General features: G+C 35.8%; 3 protein-coding genes across 6 annotated transcripts; 1 reads left to right on the top strand and 2 right to left on the bottom strand.

The window, feature by feature from the left end:
• Positions 1-5013: 5013 nt before the first annotated feature.
• Positions 5014-8906, bottom strand: LOC105113858 (KH domain-containing protein At3g08620-like). Of its 2 annotated transcripts, none has more exons than XM_011010207.1 (7): positions 8540-8906; positions 8352-8443; positions 7176-7327; positions 6438-6551; positions 6215-6331; positions 5880-6023; positions 5014-5428 (listed from the first exon to the last, which is right to left on the bottom strand). In XM_011010207.1, the coding sequence occupies exons 1-7, from the start codon at positions 8614-8616 to the stop codon at positions 5282-5284; spliced, it is 843 nt and encodes a 280-aa protein (XP_011008509.1). In that variant the 5' UTR covers positions 8617-8906; the 3' UTR covers positions 5014-5281. The 2 variants fall into 2 exon arrangements, with proteins under 2 accessions (XP_011008509.1, XP_011008510.1); XM_011010208.1 differs by having other exon boundaries at positions 8352-8440.
• A 6316-nt stretch (positions 8907-15222) lies between these two features.
• On the top strand, positions 15223-20221 carry LOC105113857 (RING finger and transmembrane domain-containing protein 1-like). The gene is made up of 9 exons (XM_011010206.1): positions 15223-16100; positions 16211-16785; positions 17019-17095; positions 17235-17403; positions 18016-18104; positions 18210-18374; positions 18473-18550; positions 19028-19131; positions 19732-20221. Exons 1-9 carry the CDS (start codon positions 16069-16071, stop codon positions 19835-19837), a joined length of 1395 nt encoding a protein of 464 aa, XP_011008508.1. The 5' UTR covers positions 15223-16068; the 3' UTR covers positions 19838-20221.
• Positions 20222-20672: 451 nt separating this feature from the next.
• Positions 20673-25152, bottom strand: LOC105113855 (cyclin-dependent kinase 12). Of its 3 annotated transcripts, none has more exons than XM_011010203.1 (7): positions 24698-25152; positions 24159-24581; positions 23745-23996; positions 23386-23511; positions 23103-23306; positions 22354-22518; positions 20673-21317 (listed from the first exon to the last, which is right to left on the bottom strand). In XM_011010203.1, the coding sequence occupies exons 2-7, from the start codon at positions 24471-24473 to the stop codon at positions 20946-20948; spliced, it is 1434 nt and encodes a 477-aa protein (XP_011008505.1). In that variant the 5' UTR covers positions 24474-24581; positions 24698-25152; the 3' UTR covers positions 20673-20945. The 3 variants fall into 3 exon arrangements, with proteins under 3 accessions (XP_011008505.1, XP_011008507.1, XP_011008506.1); XM_011010205.1 differs by having other exon boundaries at positions 23386-23499; XM_011010204.1 differs by having other exon boundaries at positions 24708-25152.
• Between the last annotated feature and the right edge of the window lie 939 nt (positions 25153-26091).

The following is a 26091-nucleotide window of genomic DNA, read 5'->3' as shown; positions in this document are numbered from 1 at the left end:
TCAAAATAGACCAACAAATAAGTGTGTTTGGTATTATGATAGCTTTTATGGTTGTAGTTTAAAAAAAAATTGTTTTATAAAAAGTATTTTTTTATTGAAATTTGTTTGGTATTTATATATGCTTGGTTAAAATTATAATTGAAATTGAGATTAAACAAAAAATAATTTAATGTGTTTCAAATTAAGGTTGTAAAATAATTTAATATATATATATATATAATATTTTTTTTACTGTTCCATTAAACTATCTTCAATTCCATCACGTATGAAATACATCCAATAAGGATTACAATTTTCTTGGTTTCTTAAGCGCGCAACAATATCAGATAAAATATCATCGAAAAAAATTGTTTTATAAAAAGTATTTTTTTATTGAAATTTGTTTGGTATTTATATATGCTTGGTTAAAATTATAATTGAAATTGAGATTAAACAAAAAATAATTTAATGTGTTTCAAATTAAGGTTGTAAAATAATTTAATATATATATATATATAATATTTTTTTTACTGTTCCATTAAACTATCTTCAATTCCATCACGTATGAAATACATCCAATAAGGATTACAATTTTCTTGGTTTCTTAAGCGCGCAACAATATCAGATAAAATATCATCGAAAATAAAATTGAAATTGCAATCAAATTCTGTAAATACTATATCATTAAGCGATCTCCTTCTAATTTATGTGGTGTCATTAAATAATGTTAAATACAAGATTAAACAAAAAATAATTTAATGTGTTTCAAATTAAGGTTGTAAAATAATTTAATATATATATATATATAATATTTTTTTTACTGTTCCATTAAACTATCTTCAATTCCATCACGTATGAAATACATCCAATAAGGATTACAATTTTCTTGGTTTCTTAAGCGCGCAACAATATCAGATAAAATATCATCGAAAATAAAATTGAAATTGCAATCAAATTCTGTAAATACTATATCATTAAGCGATCTCCTTCTAATTTATGTGGTGTCATTAAATAATGTTAAATACAAATTTTTCAAATAAAACATAATTAAAAATAAAAAAAATTATTTTATTTTTTTTATTTTACTAAGTTAAACTCAATTTAATATATTTAATTTTAAACCAAACCTAGTTTAAATGGAATAATAAAGAATATCTCTACTATTTATATTAACAATAAATAATTTAAATGGAATAATAAAGAATATCTCTACTATTCATATTAACAATAAAATCACTCTCCGTAGCAAAAGAAGAAGCAGTGATGAGCTGCGTTATGTCACCCTGTATTTCAAAAGCAAATAACACTTAGAGCATGAACAATAAATTATATTTTATTCATTAACAAACAATTGTTTCCGTGGTTTGCTACAAAAAGCATAAGCAACCACGGAAACAGGCTCTAGCAAACTCTCAGCCAAGGCTACTAACAATTTCTAACAGTAACTACATGGCATGATAGCATTGTTCCTTGTAACGAAATAAAACGGTGCATTTCCTTGCTCCCATTACTAACCCAAACGCTGTGTTTTCATGGCATAGCTAACGGTCATTTTATTCAAACATCATCAGCCCTAATTCCCAATTCTTCCTTTGCCTCAGAAATGTATTTATTCAAACCTGTAATCTTTGGGATGATTTATAAGAAAGGTGGATACCATCTACGAGACCTAGCTGCCAGCCGGCCACCAAAACAAGTAAACTATACCCTGGATCCAAAAATACAGTTCCTTTAATAATAATAAATAAATAATGCAAATTAAGCTGAGCAAGATTACACGGCACTAGATTTTAGATGTTTTACGTACGTTGGCTGAGACTTTTAAAATCCGTTCACCATTTATCATATGATAATTGCAAGTTTTCAGAACATAGTTTTTAGATTGCATCGAAAACATGCGTATCCTCAATTGCAGCGCAAATGATTTACTTCTATCTCAAAAACAAAGACTTGGCAAGCAATCCCTTTTTCGTTTTCTTTTTATTTTTCTCCATCAACTCCTTACATGCAGTCCTCAAGGAACACTACAGAATGAGGATATATATGAATTTGTCCAGTGTGCACAACGTACATGGTACAACACCATATATATGCCACAAAAATCAGCAGCGAAGATGACGCTATCAAATAGAAAGAAATATGCCACACCCGAATCTTATAATTGGGTCACAATAGGTGATGAACATGCAACACCACGAAAAAGCTAAAAAGCAAGTTGGAACATAAGCTATAAATCATCAGAATGACTCAGTACAGAAGAAATTTGCAAGTTCTGAAAACTGCAAATGCAGCTAGTAACATTCAGCTTATTTGCCAGCAGAACGAGAAAAAATATCAAGTCTTCGAGAAAAGCAGACATCCATTTGACCACATGCCTGACCTCAGTACCTGTGTGACAACTTCTCCTTTTCCTGATAGTTTTGCACATACCTGTGTGGATTACAAGACAATGAAGCAGGGAAAGACAGTCAACTCAAGCTAACAGCAGTTAATGGCATAGAAAGACAGCAATAAGATGGCACAAGGTCTGAACACTTGACACATGACAACATATTCAGCTCAGAATGTGGTTATGGCATTAACATGGAGTCCGAAAAGCAGAACATTTCATTGATCTTAGTATCGTGCAACCTTTTTGGCTAAGTTATGGTGCAGTTAAGCAAAATCAGTACCCTTTGAACCATGGAATTTCTTTTCGAATTCTCTTGCCATCCATTCACAAATGGATGAAGGGAACTATTACTTCGTCTAAAAGGTATTCACATCAAATAGCATACAGAAGAAGGAAAACATAAAGGCACATCAGAAACCAGATTAACAAATCTGATGCATTAGAAACCAGAGGATAGAAAGGCTTAACCATGGTTAGCGTATTGCTCAATTCTGGAATATGAAGTTATCAAGTATTCCTTGATGATAAAGGGACAACTATAGATATACCGAAGTGCCTATCTCTTACTTGATATATGAGTAGCAACACAATAAAAATTGCACATGGAACTATTTTACCTAAGCAGTTTGAGTGTTGCCTTGATTTATGTTGAAAGGCGAGATCTTTTCTAGGAGGAGCAGATGAAACATACAAGCAAAAAAGATTAACCAGATAGTAAAATATGCTGGGTTTTTTTATTTTCCGTTATAAATGAGACTTAAATTAGAAAAGAAAAGGAGACGAAAAGAGCATTGGTGAAGGATATGACTGCGCATTCCGGTACAATAACGCATAACACAATCACACATCAACAATTAGTGTTAGAATTGATATAAATGATGTTTGGAGTTTTGAATTTGTGCAAACTTAAGGGGTCGTCTGGTATCATTTCTGTTTTTAAAAAACCTCGTTTGTTTTTGTACAAAAAAATGTAAACAAAAAACAATTGATTGTCAAATGTTTTCAAAACCAAACAAACTGAGTGATTGTTGGGAAAATTCGAAAACGGAAGCCTCAAAGGATACCAAAGGCGCCCTAAGAAACAAAGGGTGGAAGCAGCAGCAGGTCAATAAAAACACAAAATTTGATTATCAAATGTTTCTTTCCTGGCACAAAACATAAGCAAGACACGTAACCTCGTTTATTTTTGTTTCTTGTAAGAAAAAATGTAAAAAAAATAAAATCTGATTATCAAATGTTTTCAAAACCAAACAAAGTGACAGTGATTTTCGGGAAAATTCGAAAACGGAAACGTCAAAGGATACCAAAGGAGCCCTAAGAAACAAAAGGGTGGAAGCAGCAGCAGCAGGAGGTCAATAAAAACACAAAATTTGGCAGAAAAAGACAATGGGAATTAATGAAGTAAAAAGGAAGAAAGCAGAGAACTTAATTTTATTTTTGTAGTTGCATGCATGCAGCAAGAAAAGGGAGGGGGTATTTTTTTTGTTAGAATATGCAAAGAAACACACTCTTAGCCCTCATCGCATCATCCAATATTTCTTCTGCCAGCATACCAGAAATTAATTGCTTTTATAAAATAATTTTAAAATAAAGAATTAATTCATTACATAAAAATCGAAAATTGAATAATATATAAAGAGAGGAGAGGAGAGGAGGTTACGTGCAGACGCCGACGAGTGGACCGAGGAGAAGGGTGGCGCTGATCCAGTTCTCGGAGACTTTGTGGTGTATCTTGCCAGGCAGATCCTTCCATAGACCAGGCATTACCTTCTGCTGGAACGGTGAGAGAGCGTACACCACCGCCTTCATTCTCACCGGTTGCTTTCCCATCCTTTTCCTCTTCTCGTCACTCCCCCTTGCTGCTGCTGCTAAATCCCCCGGTTTCAAGACAATCGTACCTTTACTCTTTCTTCGCTTCCTTCATTTATTGATTGAATAATTGGGGTCGGGTTTTATTTTCTAAAGCTGGTCCATTGGGCCCCTTTATACGTGATCCACCCAATTTATACCCGACATCTTAACCTTAACCATGTACCGAGGCTGCTTGTCATAACTTCTTTCTTTCTTTATTTTTTTAATTGTTTTTTATTTTAAAGATATTAAATTAATAAAAAAAATTAGTGTTTTTTCATGGTTTTAATATATTAAAATCAAAAATTAAAAAAAAATATTTTTTTTTTAAAAAAACTATTTTAAAAAACATTCTACACAATCTCTCAAAAGTGATCAATCATCGCACCCACCTTTTCTTTGAGAACCACAAGTCCAAAGCGAGTTTCCATACCCTGCGTTTAGTCAACTTCTCTTTTATCTTTAGTCAACACTCTTAAACAGTTCTTTCATCCATCGTTACCATCCTATCATCTAGTTTCATCGCACATCCAATCCAGGAGGATGTAAGCTAAGCGAGAAGGTAATCAACGTAAGAAAGCAAATAAGCTAGCGAGTCAGTCCTTTCTTTCATCCCACCCTGACCCCTCCAAGAAGAACATGTTTGCAGCAAGCAACTATTGGCTTGGCATTCCTGATATTACAAGACTGACCAAGTAGATTTGGTGATTTTTAAACATATTGTTTTAAAAAAATATAATCACTCTTCTATCTGTCCGCGTGTGTGTGTCTACACTCTTACCACGACTGCAAACAAAAAAATGAATTTCTATTCCCTTTCCAATTGCTTTTTACTAGTGTCTGTTTTTTTTGTTACCAAAGAATGACCTGTTTCAAACTATCACCAACTCGGCAAACCATACTTGTTTGCAGCTAGCCGTACAGAATTTGACATGCTACCACCACCATAAGTAGAGCAGAGCAGAGCAATATATAACTATATTTATGACATTCCTTCCGAGTCTTTCAGAGATCCACCAAAGAGGAGATTGGAGATTGGACCGGCTGTATCAAACGTTGTTATTGACCGGTTTTGACCCGCTTCATTCCGCTTGAGGTGAAGGGAGAGACGCTACCACTCCCACCTGGGCTGTCTTCCCTATAACTCAAATTCAGCATTGCTAGCTCTCGCAGCTGTTGCCTCTTGTACATATCCTGAAACTCATCCTGCAATTTCAATCACACAGCAATCTCACTGTCTGGTAGAGTAGGGTAGAAGACTACAAAACGTATGCGATACTAACACATGGATCTTAAGTAATACAAAATCAAAATACGAATGCCATAAGCAGAGCAAAAGGACTCGGGATTCAATGAAAGGGTGCATCGGTAGCACTGCAAGTTTGCCCGAGGATGTCTTCTAATTCTGATAGCATAATTGTTCCATTGAGGATGAGCGTACTGAAAAAAATATAAATAGAAGTCCATCGTCGTCCTTGATCATATGCTGGCCATGATATACAAGCAACATAGGCAACAAAATTTCTACTGATAACAATTGTGAGACCAGCATGTTGATAGAAAAATAAAATAACATGAATCAAATATGAGTCGCATTCCATAAACTGCTAGAAAAGCCAGATAGAACAACAGAAAAGGATTATATTCAAATACATACCACAGGCTTGAGCAGTTCTTCAATGATTTCCTGTGCTTGTCTCAGTCTCGCATCAATAACGTTGGCATGTAATTCAGCCTCAATTAAAATGTGCAGCTGCTCGCTTAGGTGCTCGTAACCTGGCCTTCCTCTTAAAGACTCTTCCTTTGGAGTAAAAAAAGAAATGAAAACTCTGTTAAAACAGGGAGATTCAAGCTGAACCGTCTGGTAGCTTAGCATATACATTGTTATGATGGATATGATAACAAAAAAGGCTTAATAAGTTTGACTGCCTTTACAGGAATCAAAGAGGCCACTCCCAAGCTAACCGCTATTCTGAAGGGAAAACTCATTACCTTCTCTGGGTCTCTTATGGAACCTTTTCCTCTAATATACACACGACAGCCCATAGAAGCTTCCACTCGCTTTAGTGAATTTCCCCTAGGTCCCAGAAGCCGGCCGACAAAGTTGAACTGAAGTCCACAAGGAAATCAGGCATTTAGTACATTATAGCCTTTTACTGTCTGAACAACATGTAGATATCAACATAATACATTCCAAAGTGAATGCATTGCTTACATTTGGATAGCTATCAACTGGAATATCCATGCGCAATATTTTCTTCACAATATGGGAACTTGGGCTCGCCGCAGCTGCTTGCCAGTCTATACTCATCCCCTGTGATCCTAATCTCTATCATGTAACGAGGATGAGGCTATGAGTTCATGCTAGCGTAACCAATATTTCACGCGAAAGAAACAGAAAATGCATGTGATGCAAAACCATGGTAAATCATTTTCATAGGTAAGATGCAAGGCATCTACTTCGCAGCTAGTGATGAACAAAGAAGCTTGCTTGGTTTGACCAGCAAGCACATTGCCACAAATTTTGATGGAGCAGAAACCACATATGCTGAAACTCAGGAAAACTGAGCGACTGGCAGAAAATGAAAACTTAACCAGCTAAAGAGATTCATCTTCTGACTGGGGCAAAAAAAAAAAGACCATTTTCAACCTACCAAAATATAGGTTCTTGATGAAAAGTTCTGAAAACAAAATATAATCAGCAACTAGCAGTTCTTGTCTAGTTAACTAATCAAAAAGATGTAGGTACATCATATTGGGGAAAACCGGGACTGCACTCTCATATCTGTTTTTCATATCTTATTCTAGATATTTCAAATTCCATGCATTTTGTTCATGTAAATACAATGGTCTAGAATTTGACAATAGACCCAAGTATTTGGGTTAGAATAGAAAATCATTGACAGGAATGCCAAGCCGAAGAAGGATGCATTTGAGTAGTTGAAAAACTTACCTCATGTTGGAGTCCATTCCACCCATTGAAGCCTGTTCCTATATTATTTGGAATCATGTCTGAAGACGCCATAGGGCTCAGGCTTCCATATTGTAGTCTGTCAAAGTCACTGAACCCCTGGTTGGGGGTCCTTCCAGAGATCCTCAGTATCTCTGCAAACATAAAGAAATACTTTAATTTCTTTTTTCTCTGGAATAACAAAATGAAAAATACTATAACCATTCTCCTACTGAAGTTTACATGCTTATAATTTAAGTGGTCAAAGTACGTAGACTGGAGTGTAATCAGCACAGAGGATATACACATTAACCACATGGCTGCTCAGAACCACCATCAATACTAGCAATCAGCAAGACTATGAGCTAAAAAAATCACCATACTTATTAGCTTGAGATAAGACACGATATTGATTTATGAAATACATTTTAGAGAGATTCCCTACAAATGTAATCCGTCACAAGCAAATAGAAATCAAGGATTTTTGCAATCAAAAGGCTGGTGCTTTATGTGCACTTCTTATATAACATTCATATTTTTCAAGAATAATTGAAATTAATTGGACATGACATCTATCCCTGAAAGTTGGACTTCTTGAATGTTTTAGACCATGACAAATTACAGTGAGTTGATTTCAAGCGAGAAGAACATAACAACTCACATGCCTCCTACTACTTCTACATTATCTAAGAAACAGCTTGGCATGTTGTAAATTGCTTTTCCGCTAGATACACTGGGGCTGGCGACCTTAACATCACATGTAAGCTACTTTGATTGGTGTTTTATTCTCATCCATGGAAACCACAAAGTGTGAAACAGTAAATGCATAGTGGAGCGTAGAGATAGGACTCCATAGATTCAATCATGTTAAATCAATTGATTTCGCAAGAATTAGCTTGACTAACATTATCCAGGCATAAAAAAGGATTGAATTTAAAGAGAACCATATACATATATCTCTCATCCATTCAAAAACAATTAAGAAGGAGGGCTACAACATTCAAAGGGAAAAATAAAATTTTAAAAGGAGGAAATCATGTTTTCTGGTTTTTCCTCATAGATATAACAACAATTATAAACAAGAGGGAAAGGGATTGCTTAACATATATAGCACCAAGATCATGAAGAAATAAAAAGAATAAAAGAGATCGAGATTATATAAGAAGATAAAAGAAGAACCTTGATTCAAAAGTCGGCTACAGATAGGAAGGACTTGCATGAAAGGTTCAAACTTTTGGTGCTCCTCGAACAGCTCTGCCAGATATTGACTACTAGGAAAAGATAAACCAGGAAAAAAATCGATCAAAACTTTGAAACAAAGACAAAGAAGATAGAAGGAAATCGAAACAGAGATAGAAAACAAGTACCTTTCAACATCAGGGGTTGTTCTTACATGTGGAGATGCTCTTACAGGTGAGAAGTTGTGTGTGTATAAGCCTGACATGATGATAATGATGATGATGATGATGATTCTTATTGATAATCGTATAACAAAACACAAACACACACAAAAACAAGGGCAATATGAAGGGGGGGTGGAAAGGTGAGTCAGTCAGTCAAGGGGAAGGAAGGCTAAAAGAAGGGGAAGAAAAAGGAATAGAAGTAATAAATGGTGGTGGGCTTTTAGCAGTATTAATGGTGGGGTTTAAAAAGATGGGAACAGGGCTTCCTTTCTTGTACTCAACAAGGTTTTTACACAACAGTTTACAGGTGTGTGAAACGAGAAGGATTGAAATTGTTACCATTAAGAAGAACAACGCATGTGTAAAATGCCCGAAGTGAGGGTGACAGAGACACGTGGATAGATGGCCAGTTAAAAGAAAGAAGAAGGAAGATTTGCTGAGAAAAGGTGAGGGAGGGGCACTCACATCTTAGCGGCTGTGGATCACTCCCTATAATGTTAAGGTTTAATGTTGCTCTCACACCGGTTCTCTGAGATTTACTGATCAAATATTTTAATAATAAAAGATGATGAGATTTTTAATCATTCAAGGCGAGGAGGAGGGTGGCGGCTTAAAGATGATGTGGTGAAGGGAAGGGATGGTCAGAGAGAGAGAGGGGTGGACGCTGCACATGTTGGGTCTTGAATGTTCATTCATTCGCAGCTTTTTTTTTTTAATTAATGTGAATATATAGATAATTTATACGTATTATAATTTAATTATAAAATTTTAAAATTAATAATTATATAAATTTTCAATAATTATTATATAAATAACAAAAAACTCCAACCTAAAATCATAAAAAAACAAATTTTTAAATTTTAAATTTTAAATTTTTATCACTTCATCACCATCTAATGGTTTAAATAATAAAGGGATCCGTGCATCACGCACGCCATCACTGCAGCTACACTCCCTTCCCGCCACCCATGTACTCCTAGGATGGATCCTCGAACAGAAAAGTTCCCACACTAGTCAATCTTGTCTTAAAGTTTTGGATCAGACATCTCCCAACCAGCAGCTCCCTGTCTGTCTGTCTAGGATTCTCTGCCCTTTATTTTACTTTCCTTGGTTAAAGAAAAACCACGTTGCTCATTTACATACGTGCCCACACCGCCCATGTTAAGGTCGTGTTTGGCCAATAATCAAATCATGGCCGGTGGACCTTCTTCAAGCTCCCGTCCGGAAAAAGGGAGCCATCATGTAAAATATCATTTCAATCTTAATTCTCTGGTGTTTACCAGCCACGGATGGAAGCCTGATTAGGGTTATGATCCGAGTCACGATCAAGTTTTTAGCGTCAACCGATGAGGGCTGATTCAACAACAACAACCAACTGGTTCAATATATCCAAATTCATTTGCTCGGCCATTGAACCTTGTATCTTGTGTAATTATTGTAAATAATAACCCATACATGGCAATGCTTGCATTTAATCTCGCTTTCCTCTTTGGTTGCATTCCTAGGAAAGGCATGTGCAGCCAAGGTTGTCATTTTCTACGAAGCAAACCAAGGGATGCTTATCAAGTAATTGCCAGCCGAGGGAGGAATTTGGCCTGTGAACCACATACTTGGCAACTGGCTAGCTACCACATTTATTTATCTATTTATTTATTTAGAAAGAGTTGCTTGTGTTGTGGCATGCTGCCAATATCTTTCTATCACCCCCAAACACTCCTATAAAAGTTTGTTTGACTCGAAAAAAATATTAAATTATATACACGGCACGCGAGGTGGATCCTATTTTTGCCCTCTAGCTATGTCAATTGCCATGAGAAAGAATTTACTAAAGCATTTACAACAATCAGGAGCATCTGAACACAGCCTGTAATGGTGTAATTCCAACCAGCATCAATCAATTAATAGTTTCCACCTGTCCAAGAGTACTAATCCAGATTTCTCATATACTTTTGACTATAATTTTGAATTATCAGATCTTTTAGTTAAGTTTTTCCTATGATTTTGACCTCGATGAAGAAATCGGAGAGATAAATATCCTGGTTTTGTTACATGGAAAGTGACTCAAGAATCTCCCAACTAATTTTAAATAAAACCAATGAGATTCAAGCTCTCTGATCTCAACTGGCTAGGGTTAATATTAATTAATCTCCTAGCAAAAGAAGTATATTTTCTTTCGCTAGGAGATGTGAAGATGAACATAGGATTCCTACGAAGCCTGCTTGAAAGGTACATGGCAGTGCATGCTGTCCTGGAGACGAGAACGTGTGGATCCCAAGAAGCCATTGACAGGGCTTCACAATTATTAAATTGAGCAAATCTAATATAATGTAATGTCCATCATATATATATATATATATATCATTGATGGTTTCATGAGTTGAGTACCATGGAAGGAAGGTTAGCTTGCAACCATTGTTACTCTCAAATACTACATAAATACTAGTACCTGCCGCTAAGACTCTTGTGTCCTCTACTAGCCAGTAAACATACATAAAACATGGAGTAAAGCCAAAAGCCGACATACATAGCAAGGGGCACCAAAAGATGAGCAATAAAAAAATTCTGAAGGCCAATCAATGGAATTGTTGGATCAATTGTGAATGAGAGAATAAGTAGTCCAATACCGATTGGGTCCATGTTCCCTCCGCCAGTGGCTTGTCGACTCCAAGGCTCGATCCACATCCATGACGACATGCACTGCAATTTCTGCATCTTCTTGGTGAAAATGGGCTAGCTTATCAGAGATTCCTTTACATCTACGTCAGGTAGGCTAGGCTTGCAATAGGAGCTAGATGAGAGTAACCAGGCAAGTAAGGTGTAATGTATACAGTAGTGAAAACACCTCTTTTTCCTAAGCCACCGCTCCTCAACCTCATGGCAGATATTTGAATTATTCCTCCTAACTTGGAGGGTACGTACATTGTCCATGGAATCTCTGCTCTTGGCTAGAAAAAAGCCCCCAAAACATTGTCCTGGACTGGAATGCATGGCAACTCAGCATTGATCAGGATCCAATTCCGTCAGAGAAGAGATAGCAACGAGAATAGCATGAGACCTCGGCATCAGCATTTCCTGTACAGAACAGTGACTCGCTTAATATACTTCTTTGGAACGAACGAACACACTACCAGACCTTGAAACTTGCAAGAAAAATGAAGTTCTGCCCAGTAGATGGCACTGATTTCCACAGCAAGAAAGTGTTTTGGTTCCTAAGCAAATACAACAACTTAATTTCAAAACAAAGCATTTCCCTAAGAAGATACGACAATATTGACTGAATTCTTATGAAGCAGTGATGCAAAAGAGTTTGTGACTGCTTTTACTTTTTATTCATTCAGCTATATATTGATTGATTCCAGTACTTCCCAACTCTCTAACTGATGCTGATATTGTGAATTCACCGCTGCTGTATCATAATTCCTGTTCTTTTATTTTTATTTTTTTATTAATATATATACTTGGATTAATTTGCATGTAACTTAATTAATCTCATAAATTTTAAAATTTATAAAACTCGAATTAATAACTTCTAGAAAATAAATCTATAATTTATCACTATACCTCAAAATTAATCTTCTTCTTTTATCGGTAGTATTAGTGTTAGCACTGTTCATCTTTATAAATAGCAAAAGGTGATCTGCAAATGCAAGCCAAGAGAAGCCTAAGTTAATGATTACAAGCATTAAAAAGAAAGAGCAAATGGCAGGAGAATTTGGCACCCAATCAATACTCCATGTCTAACAAGAAGAATACCACTCACAACTCATCATCCCAGTAAATTACGGATACTCATAATCTTTAATTATACCAATATTTCTAGCAGAGGCTACTTTTTTTTTGTCATGGATATCACTGTGCAGCCCATAGTAAATAGTTAGACACTCGGAGGTTAGAATTATTAATAGTTAACATGACTGAAGAGTCCTTTTATCCTTACATGGATTGAAATGAGCATTGCCGTAAAATTGAGAAGCTGTGCTAGACACCTCTTATAATAAATAAGGTGTTTTTGAAGCTTAAATTCTAGAAATAGTGGCGAAAGCCATTTCGTAATTATTTTTGCATATCTTTCTTAGACTTGTATAAGTCTATAAGAAGGTAGGTCTAGCAAATAATTGAGTTTGTTTATCCGCGGAATCCTATGTAAATTGGTTTTGATGATATACCATGTACAAAATAAAATGGGTTGGATAAATCTTTTAATATACTTGGATTCAGTAATTTATTGTACCAAAAGAGCATGATTATAAAATTATATTAAATTCAAATTATTTGGGTTCATTTAATGTAATTAAAAATAATTAGATGTCAAATTTAATAAACTTGGTTTCAATTATCCATAAAACTCGAATAAATACAGGCTTAGCAAGAAATGAAAATTAATTTACTTTGGTTCAGTTATTAACTAACTCCAAAAAAATGCAGGTAAGTTAGACCTAACATATTTAAATTTATTAATCAGGTTTAACCTAATATATTTAAATTTATTAATCAGCTAAACTTAGAGAAATGTATCAACTAGAAATGTTATAAGTTTACCATGTTTTACTTTTGAAACAATTACATGGATTATTTATATTAGAAATGATCGTCATCCTACACTTATAAAAGTACAAGATGTATCTTAAAAGGCATATCATTTTTATGATTACATTAATAATATATAATAGATATTTATTTTTTATAAATATGTAAAAAGTAAAGGATTTTTCAATCCTTTCTTCTTCTAAAAATGATAAAGTTTCAAAGATCTAAATACTATATAAATATTGAGATAAGAGTTAAAAATCTTTTTTATCTTGGACATATTTCATAGCATTAATTTTTTTTAAATACAAAAACAAATATAACTTGTTCTTCAATTTTAAAACTATTTTAATTTTTTATTTTATTTTTTCATAAAATTACTAATTTTATCTTAGAGTCTTCAAAGATTTTGAGTCCAGGCACGTCATCACTCTGAATCCTAATTTTTTTGGATAACAATTTTCACGTTCTAATGCAGTGTGTGCAATGTTATCTTGCCAACAACAAACCTCATATTTGGATTTTGGACTGCTACTGCACATTCATCTGTCCCAGGAAAGATGAGATTATATGATGAAGATCGGAGGTAGTAGGTAGCAGGTAGCACCAGCCAGCACTCGAGAGACAAGCCTTTGATTCAAGAAAATGGCAAGGAGATATATATGTGTGTGTGTGTGTGTGTGTGTGTGTGTGTAGACACACACACACACACACATATATATATATAGACACACACACACATATATATATAGTAGCTGCTGTCATGCATTAAGGTGATTTTGCAATCAAATCAATTCGAAGCGTCATGTAGCAGCCAGCTAGAAATCAATGCCTCCAAGACGATGATCTGCGATGAAAGATTATGTGCTTGTTGCTTAGACTATAAGTTAGCACTCACTCATACAAGCCCCTTCCCCTTCCCCTTCAAATGGAAATGTTTAAATAAATCAAGGACGGCGTCGTACTGTCCTCAATTATATACCTCAATATCAAGCACCATTGAGGCTCTGGTTGCTTTTACCACTTCGATGACAACTTCAGGTGTTGTTTGGTTATAAAATAGCATTGGTGGAGGCCTTTGTGTTCTTGAAAAAATTACTCATTTTATTTTATGATCTTTCAAACCACAACCATTATACAAGTTGGTGTTTTTAATCTTGAAAATCATTTCGAAATATCCAAAATAACTTTGACCGGGGAAAACTGCGTTTCAGGATCAAATAATTAATTACAACCAACAACTATATTATACCCAAATATTACAAAATAAACTATAATGGAAGGGTGTGGTGAAACCCAGGTGAACCATTATTATAATTAATTCAGATAAGATCCGCCCTCTTTTTTCTTTATTTTTTAATAAACTCAAAAAATATATAATTAATTTTGACCTCATATTTTTTTATATCCTACATCCCTGCAAAATAGTTATTAATTTTTCCATGTGAAATATACATACACATCCTTAAATATAACTTTTCTAATAGTTAGGTGGCAGTTTCGAGTTTTTAAGTTTTAATGTACACTAACATTATTATTATTATTATTATTATTATTAAATTAAAATCAATTTATTTAATTCAATAATATCTATAACTTGAGCTATAATATTTTTAAAATATGTATACGATATTAAAGCATTAATTAAAAAGAAAACTGGTCTAGCCCCAAGTTGGAATGTAGTTACATGTCTATGGAATATATTTAAAAGTATAATAAAAATTTAAAAAAAAAATATTTATACTTAGAAATATATAAAAATAATTTTTATATATTTTTAAATTTATTTTTAAAATGAACACGTAAAATAAAAAAAATAAAAAAACATCCCAACCATATAAAACAGTACTTACAGTACGGGGAAGTCAAGCATTGTACGATTGGATTGGGGAAGCCGGAGAGCAAGGGGACCTTGAAAGTTGTGCATCAAGCTCAGAACATTTGTTTGGTAACAATCGGTGCAGGCAGCAACCCAGCCCATAAGAAAATATCCATGTACAGGCAGCAACCCTACCTACTAAGCTCTTGCAGAGTAAACTCAAAGTCAGGTGGTCCATCCATCATCTATTTTGACAGTAGCTTGTAGATTTTCCATACACTATCAGGTTACATAGGCGAAGGTGTGGTGTGACTTGAAAGCTCGCAGTTCTTGTCTTTTTCTTGGCGAGGGGCAGTGTACTTGTGTTGAGCATCATAACTTTCCTCTCTTGATTCTTCTTTCACATTGATGTGACCAAATACGATCTCAGCTTCTTTAAAAAAGTGTGAAATGTGATCATTTTCTTGCAAGACTTGCACAAGGCTCCTGGCATTCCTTCCTTTCTTCTGGTACAATCAAAAGATTCATAAGAAATTAGCATCTCCTTGTAACTTAGGAGGATGTCTTTGACATGAGACACATCAAGACGGGATCAGTTGTTCCAAGGAAGGCGTAAGATAGAAATTTGGACTCGGAAGGAAATAAAAATTATCCTTGTTGCTTCGATGTGGGCGTCAAATACTGCTACGCCTAGCACTTTGTCATTGGAGACGAGTTGATTTTCTAGTGCCCATCACAGCTAAACACTATTGTTCTACTGTGTAGGTGGGAAGTAAATTTGACCCCAAGAAAAGGGCTGCAGCTTGAAACGTGTGCGTGTGAGAGAGAGGACCGAGGAGACACGGGGTAGAGAGAACCTAAGTTAATTGAAATGCCCATGTAGTTTAAGCTTATGTTTCCCTGTCTGACTATCATCTCAGCTCTGCAGGAAAAGCCCTATCCTCTTCCTTTCCTTCTCCCAATCCTAATCAAGATAAAATCAGAGAAAAGGTCAGATTTCAGCACCACCTTATAGATATTGTATTGACAATGACGCACTTTTTTTATTACTATCATAACAAGAATTAATCAAAGCGCGTAGCCGAAAAGCTGTTTTAGACAAGGACATAAAGTGATAGACTCCATCAATGGAAGCATTAAGAAGAAGATGAAAGCAGGAGCGGCTGCTGTATCCAGCCTGTGAGAAAACCAACCTTCCTTTTTTTTCAGATATCCATCCCTCCACTTCAATTTTGCATCGAAGTTTCATTCTTTCTCATAGATCTCCGTTCTTTGTATATCATCTGTAGAGGGCAGAGATTAGGAAAGGGTATGGAGATTTGTGGTGAAGGCAATTCTGGTGAAATCTATAGGAATTCTTCTTTAGGAAGCAGCAGTGTTAGTGGTGGTGGTGGTGGTGATGGTTATAGCAACAATCCAAGAAGGTATGGAATCAATATAGCAGCCTCAAATTTGATACATGCTCCATTAACAACCCTTTTGGAATACTCGGGTATACTAGGAGGAAGCACCTCCAGTTATTCTCAAGAAAGGGAGCAACTGATTTCTTCTCCATCTACCGCTATTGGTGGTGGTGGTCATCAGGAGGTTACAATTAGGATAATTGGCTCCGCAGAGAATGATCATGATGATGAACCCAATACTTCCCCAAATGTTGGGGCGTTACCAAATGGTCAACGAGGTGGGGTTGTGGAGGGGGATGCGAATACTGAAAGCTCTATTTCTGATGGGTCTTCTGGGATTGCCTCAGATTCATCGTCTTCTTATCAGAGATATGATATTCAGAACTTGGCTAGGTGGATTGAGCACGTTCTTCCGTTTTCTTTGCTGTTGCTTCTTGTTTTTGTTCGTCAACATTTGCAAGGTATTTCTCCTGCTTCCGTCTTTCATTCTCTTTTCCAATTTATAAGTGATATAAAGATATTGTTTCCCTCTTTTTTGGAACTGTTTTTCCTGTTGATGACTGTATAATCATGAATTATTGATTTATATCAAGCCTTAATCTTGATCAGGGATAAAAACTGTCAGATGCAGAGATTATATCGTATCATTGGATGCACAATCAAATTATTTGTTCTGGATTTGCATCTATTTCAGGCTTTTGTGCTGCGTTGTGGATTGCTGCAGTTTTATTTAAATCAAATGATATTCTAAGGAGGCAGAGAGCTCTAAAGGTTCTGTAACTTGTATTCTGGATTCCACTTCTCATGGTTTTTTAAGGTTTAAATAAATCGAATATATTTGAAGGTAACTGATAGATAACCTTGGATTTCTTGTCATGTTTCTAACTGTATAAAGTACTGGCTTCTGCAGGGAGAGAGAAAGAAGTCTGTTCTCCTGGGCATGACTGTAGTGTTGATTCTTCATGTGATGTCAATTTATTGGTGGTATAGGAATGCTGACCTTCTATATCCATTGGTTTTACTTCCTCCATCCACGATACCTCCTTTCTGGCATGTTTTGTTTATCATCGTTGTGAATGGTGAGTGCCTTTTATCAGTCTATACCACTGTGTTCCAGTGAAATATTTGTGCTGGGCCTGTAAATTATGTGAATTGTCTGTGTAGAATGATTTTTCTTATGCTTCTGCAAATTTATGGCATTTTGTTGTCTTTCCTTCGGCTCCAACAGTACTTTCTGTTCAGTTTCTTTTGAGCCATGAGAAAATGCACAGGTAGGTTTTCCATGATGTTGTTGGACTGATTGAAGGAGTATACGTTTGAGAATTTTTTTTTAAAAAAAAAAGAAGCGAGAGTAGACATTTAATCTTAGGCTTTGTGGTGGTGGACACAAGCCAAAGCGCCCCGTGACAAAATGGTTTGTGTATAGGATAATTGGAGCTCTCATTGACAAAATGCTCCTCTTTTTACATTATAAATTAAGCTTTTACTTGTGATAGGAAGTTTTACCACGAGTTTTGGTTCATTGAAGCATCAAACAGTTTTTATTTCCTTTTTTGACTATCATGTAAAAGGGGAAAAAAAAGGAAGATCTCAGTAGAAACTAAATTTCTCTTTTATGGGTTAATGTGCTTTCCACATGCTGTAATCGTGATGTGATCTCAACATGTTCTCTGAATGATCTTCTTTTGCAGATGCGTTGGTGCGACAGGTAGCAATGGTGTTCAAATGCATGCTTTTGTTGTTTTACAAGAATAGCAGAGGCCACAATTACCGCAAACAGGTCACTTACATATTCAAATTTTAAATTCTTATATGTTTATGTGTTTACAACTTACTCTTGTCTTATGTATCATTTTACATATTCTGAAAGCTTGTGCTTTTACAGGGTCAAATGCTAACTCTGGTTGAGTATTTTCTGTTACTGTACCGTGCCTTGTTGCCAACACCTGTTTGGTATCGTTTCTTCTTAAACAGGGAATATGGAAGCTTTTTTTCATCATTAGTCACTGGGTTATATTTAACCTTCAAGCTTACCACAGTTCTGAGGAAGGTATGCTCTCATTTATATAAAATGCAATCTTTCTAGTACCATAATAAAACCATAGTTTGTTGACGTCATCTGGATCATAACGTCACTTTCATATCTAGGTCCAACTATTCTTCACTGCATTGCGGACCTTGTCATGTAAAGAAATGTACTATGGTTCTTATGCCACATCTGAACAGGTGAGCGGTCTTTTAATTCCTTTCTTTCATCACATAAGTGTGGAGAAACATAATCTTTCATAGTTAAGCATCATCTTCAGATGCAACTGCTAGCCACTTGATGAACAAGAGCTTCTGCGAAAAGCCATGCAGATTTTAGCCTGTTATTAATGCCTCTTTTGCTTGTCATTACTTGTATGGATGCTCATGCCAAACATGTAGCCATGCAATTCCTTGGCAGGACTTTTGAGGGTAGACCTAATAAATATCCAGCACTGCAATATCCCATTGTTTGCCTTTGAACATTCAAACTTCCAGCTAGAAATTCTCTAAAGACACCATGGCATATATGCTACCCAACTTAATTTCTGGTTCATCGTTACTTTTCTCAGCATTAATTGGTTTGCTATATTATATATATGAATCTTCTGTGTTTGTATTATTTTTTTCTTGTGCACGAGTATTTGCACATTTTAAGTTTTCATCACTAATTTGCAGGTCAATGCAGTGGGGGATCTCTGTGCCATTTGCCAGGAGAAGATGCATGCTCCCATTTTACTACGCTGTAAACACATATTCTGTGAAGATTGTGTTTCTGAATGGTCATTTTCTCAACCCTCGCTCTCTATTTCTTTATAAGAATCGTATCTATCTACAAAGATGGATGCACTCCTTTGTGTAAATCATTTTCTGTTTTGTAACTCTAGGCATTAAATTTTTAGAGTATTAACTTTCATAAAACCCTAAGTTATGAAAGTTGTTAGGTATTGTATGGAACTATTAGTGTCAAGCCTGTTGCTCAGCAATGAGATTCTATGCTTGGTTTCTATAGCTTTCACTAATCATGTGTTAAAAAAGAAAATGACTATTAGCAGCCAATTTGTGCCGAGAGGTCACAAAATAAGTAGTGTCTGAAATCTGAAACTTGTATGTGCCCAGTACATAACAATTAAGTACCAGATTATGCCAATGCCTGCGTTGAGCTTTAGGAAAGATTGAATTTCCAGTATTCTCCTGTCAACTAGGAAAATTGAGATGCTAAACAGTAAGATGATACCAGAGTTGCTGCTTTTGCTGTCTCTTAATTAGCAAAACGCCAACAATAAATTTGCAGCTACTGCTAAAAGTCCATGAATTTGCAAAGCATGTTGTGTTTTTTGCTGTTTTCTTGCTGCTTCATGTATCCTTCTTTGGATTTTCAGGTTTGATCGAGAAAGGACGTGTCCATTATGCAGGGCTTTGGTCAAATCAGCAGATATTAAATCATATAGTGATGGATCAACCAGTTTGTTCTTCCAGCTTTTCTAAGATGCGATGCTTGCTCTTAAACCAGGACCACTTTCACCTTTCAAAGCCAAATGCCTATGCCATGCTACAGATTCTCTTTGTATGTTCTCGGCAGATATTTTTTCGAACCACTGCTGACAGTTCACTGGATCTAAATGTTGACGTTCTCCTATGTGTTGTAATCCAGAGGTTAGATAGATCTTCCGGCCAATTCAATGTATTTATAATCTTTGAACCACAGATGGAGCACTTCCAGATGTTCTGTCAGTAACCATCGCGTTAACTTTTTTCCTTCTTTTTTCTTGTTTTCTTTTTGTTTGTGAATAATATATATTCAATGTATTATATGCTATTGCAACAATTATGGTTAGCAATGCACTTTGCAATGTTGCAAAAGTTCTTATAGTTGTTGATTGGCCAAATAAATTCTGTTCCCGATTCTTGAGCATGAGGCTCCTCAACAGGTCTGGAAAATGCCAAGGTCGAGCATTTGGGCATGTGAGCATTGAATTTATAAGATGTTTTAAAGTATGGTATTGATTATTTTTTATTTTAAAATATATTAAAATAATATTTTTTTAAAATTATCAATTTAAAAATATTAAAAATATATTAATTAAAAAAAATTCAATTGACAATCACACCCTCACGAAAACAAAACATGCTACAAGGACACATTCGCCATCGCTGAATTCATCGATCCACTATCTCTAAACAGATCCCCAAATTGTTCCCCATTTGCTACAGCCTAACACGCAAATGCATTGATCCATCTCAAATGATGAAAATACACTTGTTTAAAGAACAATTATTTGAATCACTATTGAAGACAGCTTAGACATTGACCAACTTGGAGTCGCATGAATCCTTGACATCACCATGGATTTTATAATTAAATTCACAGGCAAAATACTCTCGAACAAACTCTGAAGAAAAGCTGTGGTTTTAACAATGTAACAAGTTTAAAGTACATAACAGGATGTATACATCGAGGATCAGCCCAACAAGGGAGACTGACAATGAATTACGAGGAGACAGACAAACCAAACTGTTACAATTTCAAGCTTTCGTCTAAAAAGATTTTGAGTATAGAGCATTGCCATTCAAAAGGTAGAATACGAGTGTTTTCTTATATCTGCTGCAATTGATGTCGAGCATATGAATTTGGTGATGTGGCACTCTTAGAAACCTCTACAGACCCCGGTGGGGGGACAGGATGAGGCAAGATGTCTTGAGTCACAGGCAGACTTGTACCATGGGAAGCCTCTGTATACAGTGGAGGGGGTGACGTAGAGGGGATGGAGGGAGTATTGGAGACAACTTTCACGGGATAAACTTCAGTTACTTCTTCAGTGCCCTCATCTAAGTAGACAACATCCTGCATAGTAAGCTGGTGATATTCAACCACCTCCCTTAAAAAGCGGTTCTCACGAGCATAGACTGAGTTCTCATGAGCCAATCTGGCCTTCTCTGCTAACAGTGTTTCAAGTTGAAGCCGAATCTGGAGTTGGAAAGAAGGTAATCATAATTGAAATTGCATGATACAAACATAATATCATGTTTCACTTCCATTTGCCCAAACAAGAGGATTGCTTTTTCCCCAATTGATAGAATTCACAATCATATGAAAAATAATAGCACAGTAACTGTGAATTTTGCATGGCAATGCTTACACCTGTTAAAATGTCAACAAGGATCATTTGGTTACGGTCATTGAATTGGGTTCTGCACTACGGCCATTCTTTCCTGTTCTCTGTTTTCTTTTTTGAGAAATACTCTTCAGTCATTCTAGTTCATAAGAAATGAAAAGCCATTCCTCCTCTCAGTTTCAAAAAAGAAACATGGGTCACACAATTATTACTAAGGGTCTGTTTATTAGGAAGGAAGGATTGGGAGAAGGATAAATCTGATAAAAAGCCCATTCAAACTGATTGCAAAGTTCAATATCAGTCTTATGAAAAACACAGCGATAACAAATCCATCATAACAGACTCCCTTCCGATGACATTGTAATTGTATCCACATAGATTGATCACACAATCAGGGTTTTAGTTGGTCTAGAATTAGATTTGATGCTCGCCAATAGCAATATGATAACATAAAAAAGAATACATGCTAGCTCTCCTCTTGGCATAGCTAGGACCAACTTTTAGTACGAATAGGGTCTTTTAATGGATTGACTCTTTTGCAGTTGTCCATAAAAGCAGAAAGTACAAGCAAGCATATCTTACATACAGTTCCAGCATTCTGAAAATTGTAATGAGCTTTGAGAATCAAATGCTTATTCTAATAATATGATGAAAGGAGCTTGATGATGCTGTCAATTACAAAAGCATTAATATCCTTTGGCATGTTCAAAGTAATAGATAAACCTAGCTCAGGCTACCTTATTCTCTTCTCTGCCCTCATTCCTAACATAACCAAGCACCACATTTCTAGTTCATTTTGATAGTTTGTCAGCAACCAGATTATCACAGCATTAGAAGATAAATAAGAGCAAATTGAGAAAAAAGAATCTTGGTGAAAGGAATGCGTACCAAATCATCATCTTCCAGATTTTCTCCCCTTTCATGGTTCTCCCTGAGGATTTTATTTTCCTCCTCCAGCTGAGCACATCGCTCCTTAGCAAAAGCCAAATCTGCTTTAACAGTTTTCAACTCTCGAAGAAGAAGCTTTGCCTTGGCAGCCATTGCCATTGCAACCTGTCACACAAAACAAAGCCAAATCATGTATATTAACATGAAAAGTAAGCCATTACATCAAATCAATCAGGATGTATTTTCCATCCCAGATATCATTTTACACTCTTCCCACTCCTGATATGAAACCATCCTTTGCGGTTTTTCTAACTGCTTCCTACTCTATAGTTACTGTTACTGCTACTGCTAAGACAGAAGTCCATGCAGCATGGCATCCTGAAGGTGCAAGTCAAGTTTAGATCTGAAAAAGATTTCCTGTCAGGAGCCTGGTCCAGAGACATAGTACAAGCCTAAGTGAAGAAAGTCGTGGTATAGCAAAGAACCAATGCTTAAGACAGTAGGATACTTACTTAGAAGGCTACTTTGATGAACGGAAGTAGCGGGATAACTACATGGACTTTAGAATCAGTCAAAGAACTGATTGATAACACGGGTAGGTACATTGGCTCTGACTTTAAACAAATTGATGCTATTTTGTACTATGTACAAATGGCAATTTGGCAAAGCAGTTTCTAACAAGTGTAGGACAACCCACACATGCAAATATACTTCTATTATATGAACAAGTGACGCAGCTGCCACCTTACATCGCGAGATGCCTTCAGTTGAAGTTCTTGCTCAGTTTCTTTCTGGGGTTGTTGTCTATTGGTCTGCATTTGGGGTTGTTGCCAAATGCTACTCCGATTGGTTGCCTGATTCTGTCCAGCAGCACCATTAGGCTTTTTCTGAATATGCTTACGAGTTTCTTGGATAATATCTGCAGTCCGGTTCTCCACTTTTGTTAGACCTTCCTGAAAAGGGGGGTCAGCATTAATGCAATCGAAGGAATTATGGATAAACTGAACATGGAATATGAAGGGGGAGGCTCACCTCAACAGCATTACCGATATAATTCAGGGAAGATGAGATTGCATTGAGTCCCTTCTGGAATGCAGGACTCTCTGTTTTCCGATAAGTCTCGTGAGAAGGGTATTGGTTCTGGTACTGCAATAACATAACATAACATCTAATGGGTTCACTTTAGCTCGTATGGGAACACTCACTTGACAGAAAAAGATATAAAGGGGACATTCAAGTTCAATCTAAGGGTATTTTTAGCATATCAAAAGAATACCAAAAAACGCGGAATTTTTCTAAAGCTAAGAGCTATTTTATTGGTTATGCATGTACGAATTGAGGTAAAATAAATGAAAGAAAGCAAAAGGGAAGTGCAGGCTAGAATATTTGACCTTGGGCATAGTAGCAGAGTCAGGGACTTGATGCTGCCTAGTAGTGGTCCTGTCAGTAGCTGAATCCAGTTGTTGGTGTCGGTGTGGCTTTTGAGGAGAAGGAGCATTGTTGCTATCAGTATTGAAATCATCATCAAGAATAGATTTAGCTTTTCTAGCAAGAGTACCCCAAAACCCTTGCTGCTGCTTTGTTTCCTTCATTGCTTTCATTGATGTGTACTCGTGATAATAGGCCTTGTTCGATTCCTCCTCCTACAGTAGGAGGATTCGAGCACAAAAAACCCAAACACATTTCAATATCAAGAAAATGAAGCAGAAAGCAAAATGCTTCACAGCAATTAACAATATAAAAATAAGAGAAAAGAGGGTTGGATCTGCATCAAGGTAATAATAGTAGTAGAGGTAAAAAATTACCTTGGTAGAAGAAGAATTGAAATTGGTAGAGTCAGAGGAGGGGGAGGGGGAGCGGTGATTAGTGAAGGCGTAAGCGGAGGAGAGAGAGGAGTCTCTATGGGCAGCGGAAGAAGCTCTTATGGCTTTGGTAGCCAAGGATGTGGAATTGCTCTTATTCTTAATGTTACTATCATTTGGAATTTGAACATCTTCGTAACTCCAATCCTCTTCGTCCAAAGAATAAGAAGAAGACGATGTTGTTGTCGTGATTGGAGATGGCCTGCTTCTGCCTGATGTTTCCTCCTCGAGCTGCTGCTGCCTCCTTCTATATGCCATATTCCGATAGATGTTTCTGAGATGATCAAGGCTTCTTCTGATAAAATCTCCAACTACTTACCTGATCCAACCAGAGAATCAGAAACCCCTAATTCTCTCTTCCTTTCTCTGTTCCCGAGAGAGATTGATACGATAAATTTGCAACCGGTTAGTGTAGTGGGAGAAAGAAGACAAGACAACGAAAGGAAGAAGCAGGTATATTACAACAGACAGACCAAACAAACCTGATCTGACCTGGCTCCTGCAACAACGATGTTAATGTCGAGAAGAAGATCCAATTTCAGCTCAGCTCAGACCAGACCTGTTTTATATGTCGCCGCAGCACTCACTACTCCTAGTTTTTACTCTCATTTTCTCCTTTTAATTCCACCATCTCTTCTTCATCAACATTAATTTTTTTCTCTCTCTCTCTCTTATATAAGTGTGATAAAATTGTATTAGTGTTTATCTCAGAATTTAAACTTATAAAATTTAAAATCTATTCTTTTTTTATTTAAAAAAAAAAACAATGGCACTCAAACTCAACTTAAACAAAAATTGGTCAGATTTTATATTTCACCTCTCTCATGCTCTTCCATGAGATTTGAGAAGGGTCAGGAAGGAGATCTTCATGACTTCCCACGAACTGAAGAAGAAGAAAAGGAACCAAAAAACAGAGGCATCCCGTCCGGTACAAAGTGCAAAGAATCCAAATGTCACCACCTTGTATGAAGTTTCCCATTTTCATTATATTTGGGCTTATGTTATCCATGATGGGCCTGGGTTAGTCACTTAAGTGGGCTCAAGTCCCATCCTGCCAATCCTTTTCTATTCGGCCTATAATAGTAAAACGCTCACTTGAAATATCCGGGCTTTTTGTTCCACCTCATGGACCGCCATTTTCCGCTAGCTATGGTCAGAAGAGAGCAGTCGGTTGCTGATACGCGCACCAGTCTATCATCTTCATGTCAGAACATCCATGAATTGACAACTCTCCCTCCCTCCCATCTAGGCACTTGATTTACCCGCATTGAGCAAAAATACCAATCGAAAATACGAAGAAATCTGATTTATTTTGAATTCTTTATCAATATTTACGGATTATATTTTTTGTCACCTTTGGACTAAACGGCACATTATGTCTGATTCTGGATAGCAAAATCATCCAATCTCCTGTTTATTTGATTTCAAAATTGTTTTAAAAAAAATTAAAAGTTTTTATTTATTTTAAATTAATATTTTTTATGTTTTTATATCATTTTGATACGTTGATTTCAAAAATAACTTTTAAAAATTAAAAAAATATTATTTTAATATATTTATAAATAAAAATCACTTTAAAAACTACCGCAACCTTTAAATTCCAAACAAATTCATAAATAAATAAAACTTGATTCCACTAATAAGAAGCATCACTTTTTATCTATTTTGTATTGTTTAACATGGATGATTTATCTCTGAGACAGCCATAAAAAATTAAAAACAAAACTTAATTTTATTTGATATACAGATTGATTTTAAAATATTTTTTATTATCAAGAAAATAAAATGAGAAAAATTAACTAGGTCCGTGTGTTTACCTAAGACGATGCACCTCTCGATTCTTTTGTAATTTGATGCAGAAATCAACAAACTGAAA

This window comes from Populus euphratica, unplaced genomic scaffold, assembly GCF_000495115.2.
Source record: "Populus euphratica unplaced genomic scaffold, PopEup_1.0 scaffold460.1, whole genome shotgun sequence".
Taxonomy (NCBI): domain Eukaryota; kingdom Viridiplantae; phylum Streptophyta; class Magnoliopsida; order Malpighiales; family Salicaceae; genus Populus; species Populus euphratica.
Note: the sequence above shows the minus strand (reverse complement) of the source record. Positions and strands in the feature narration are given on the sequence as shown.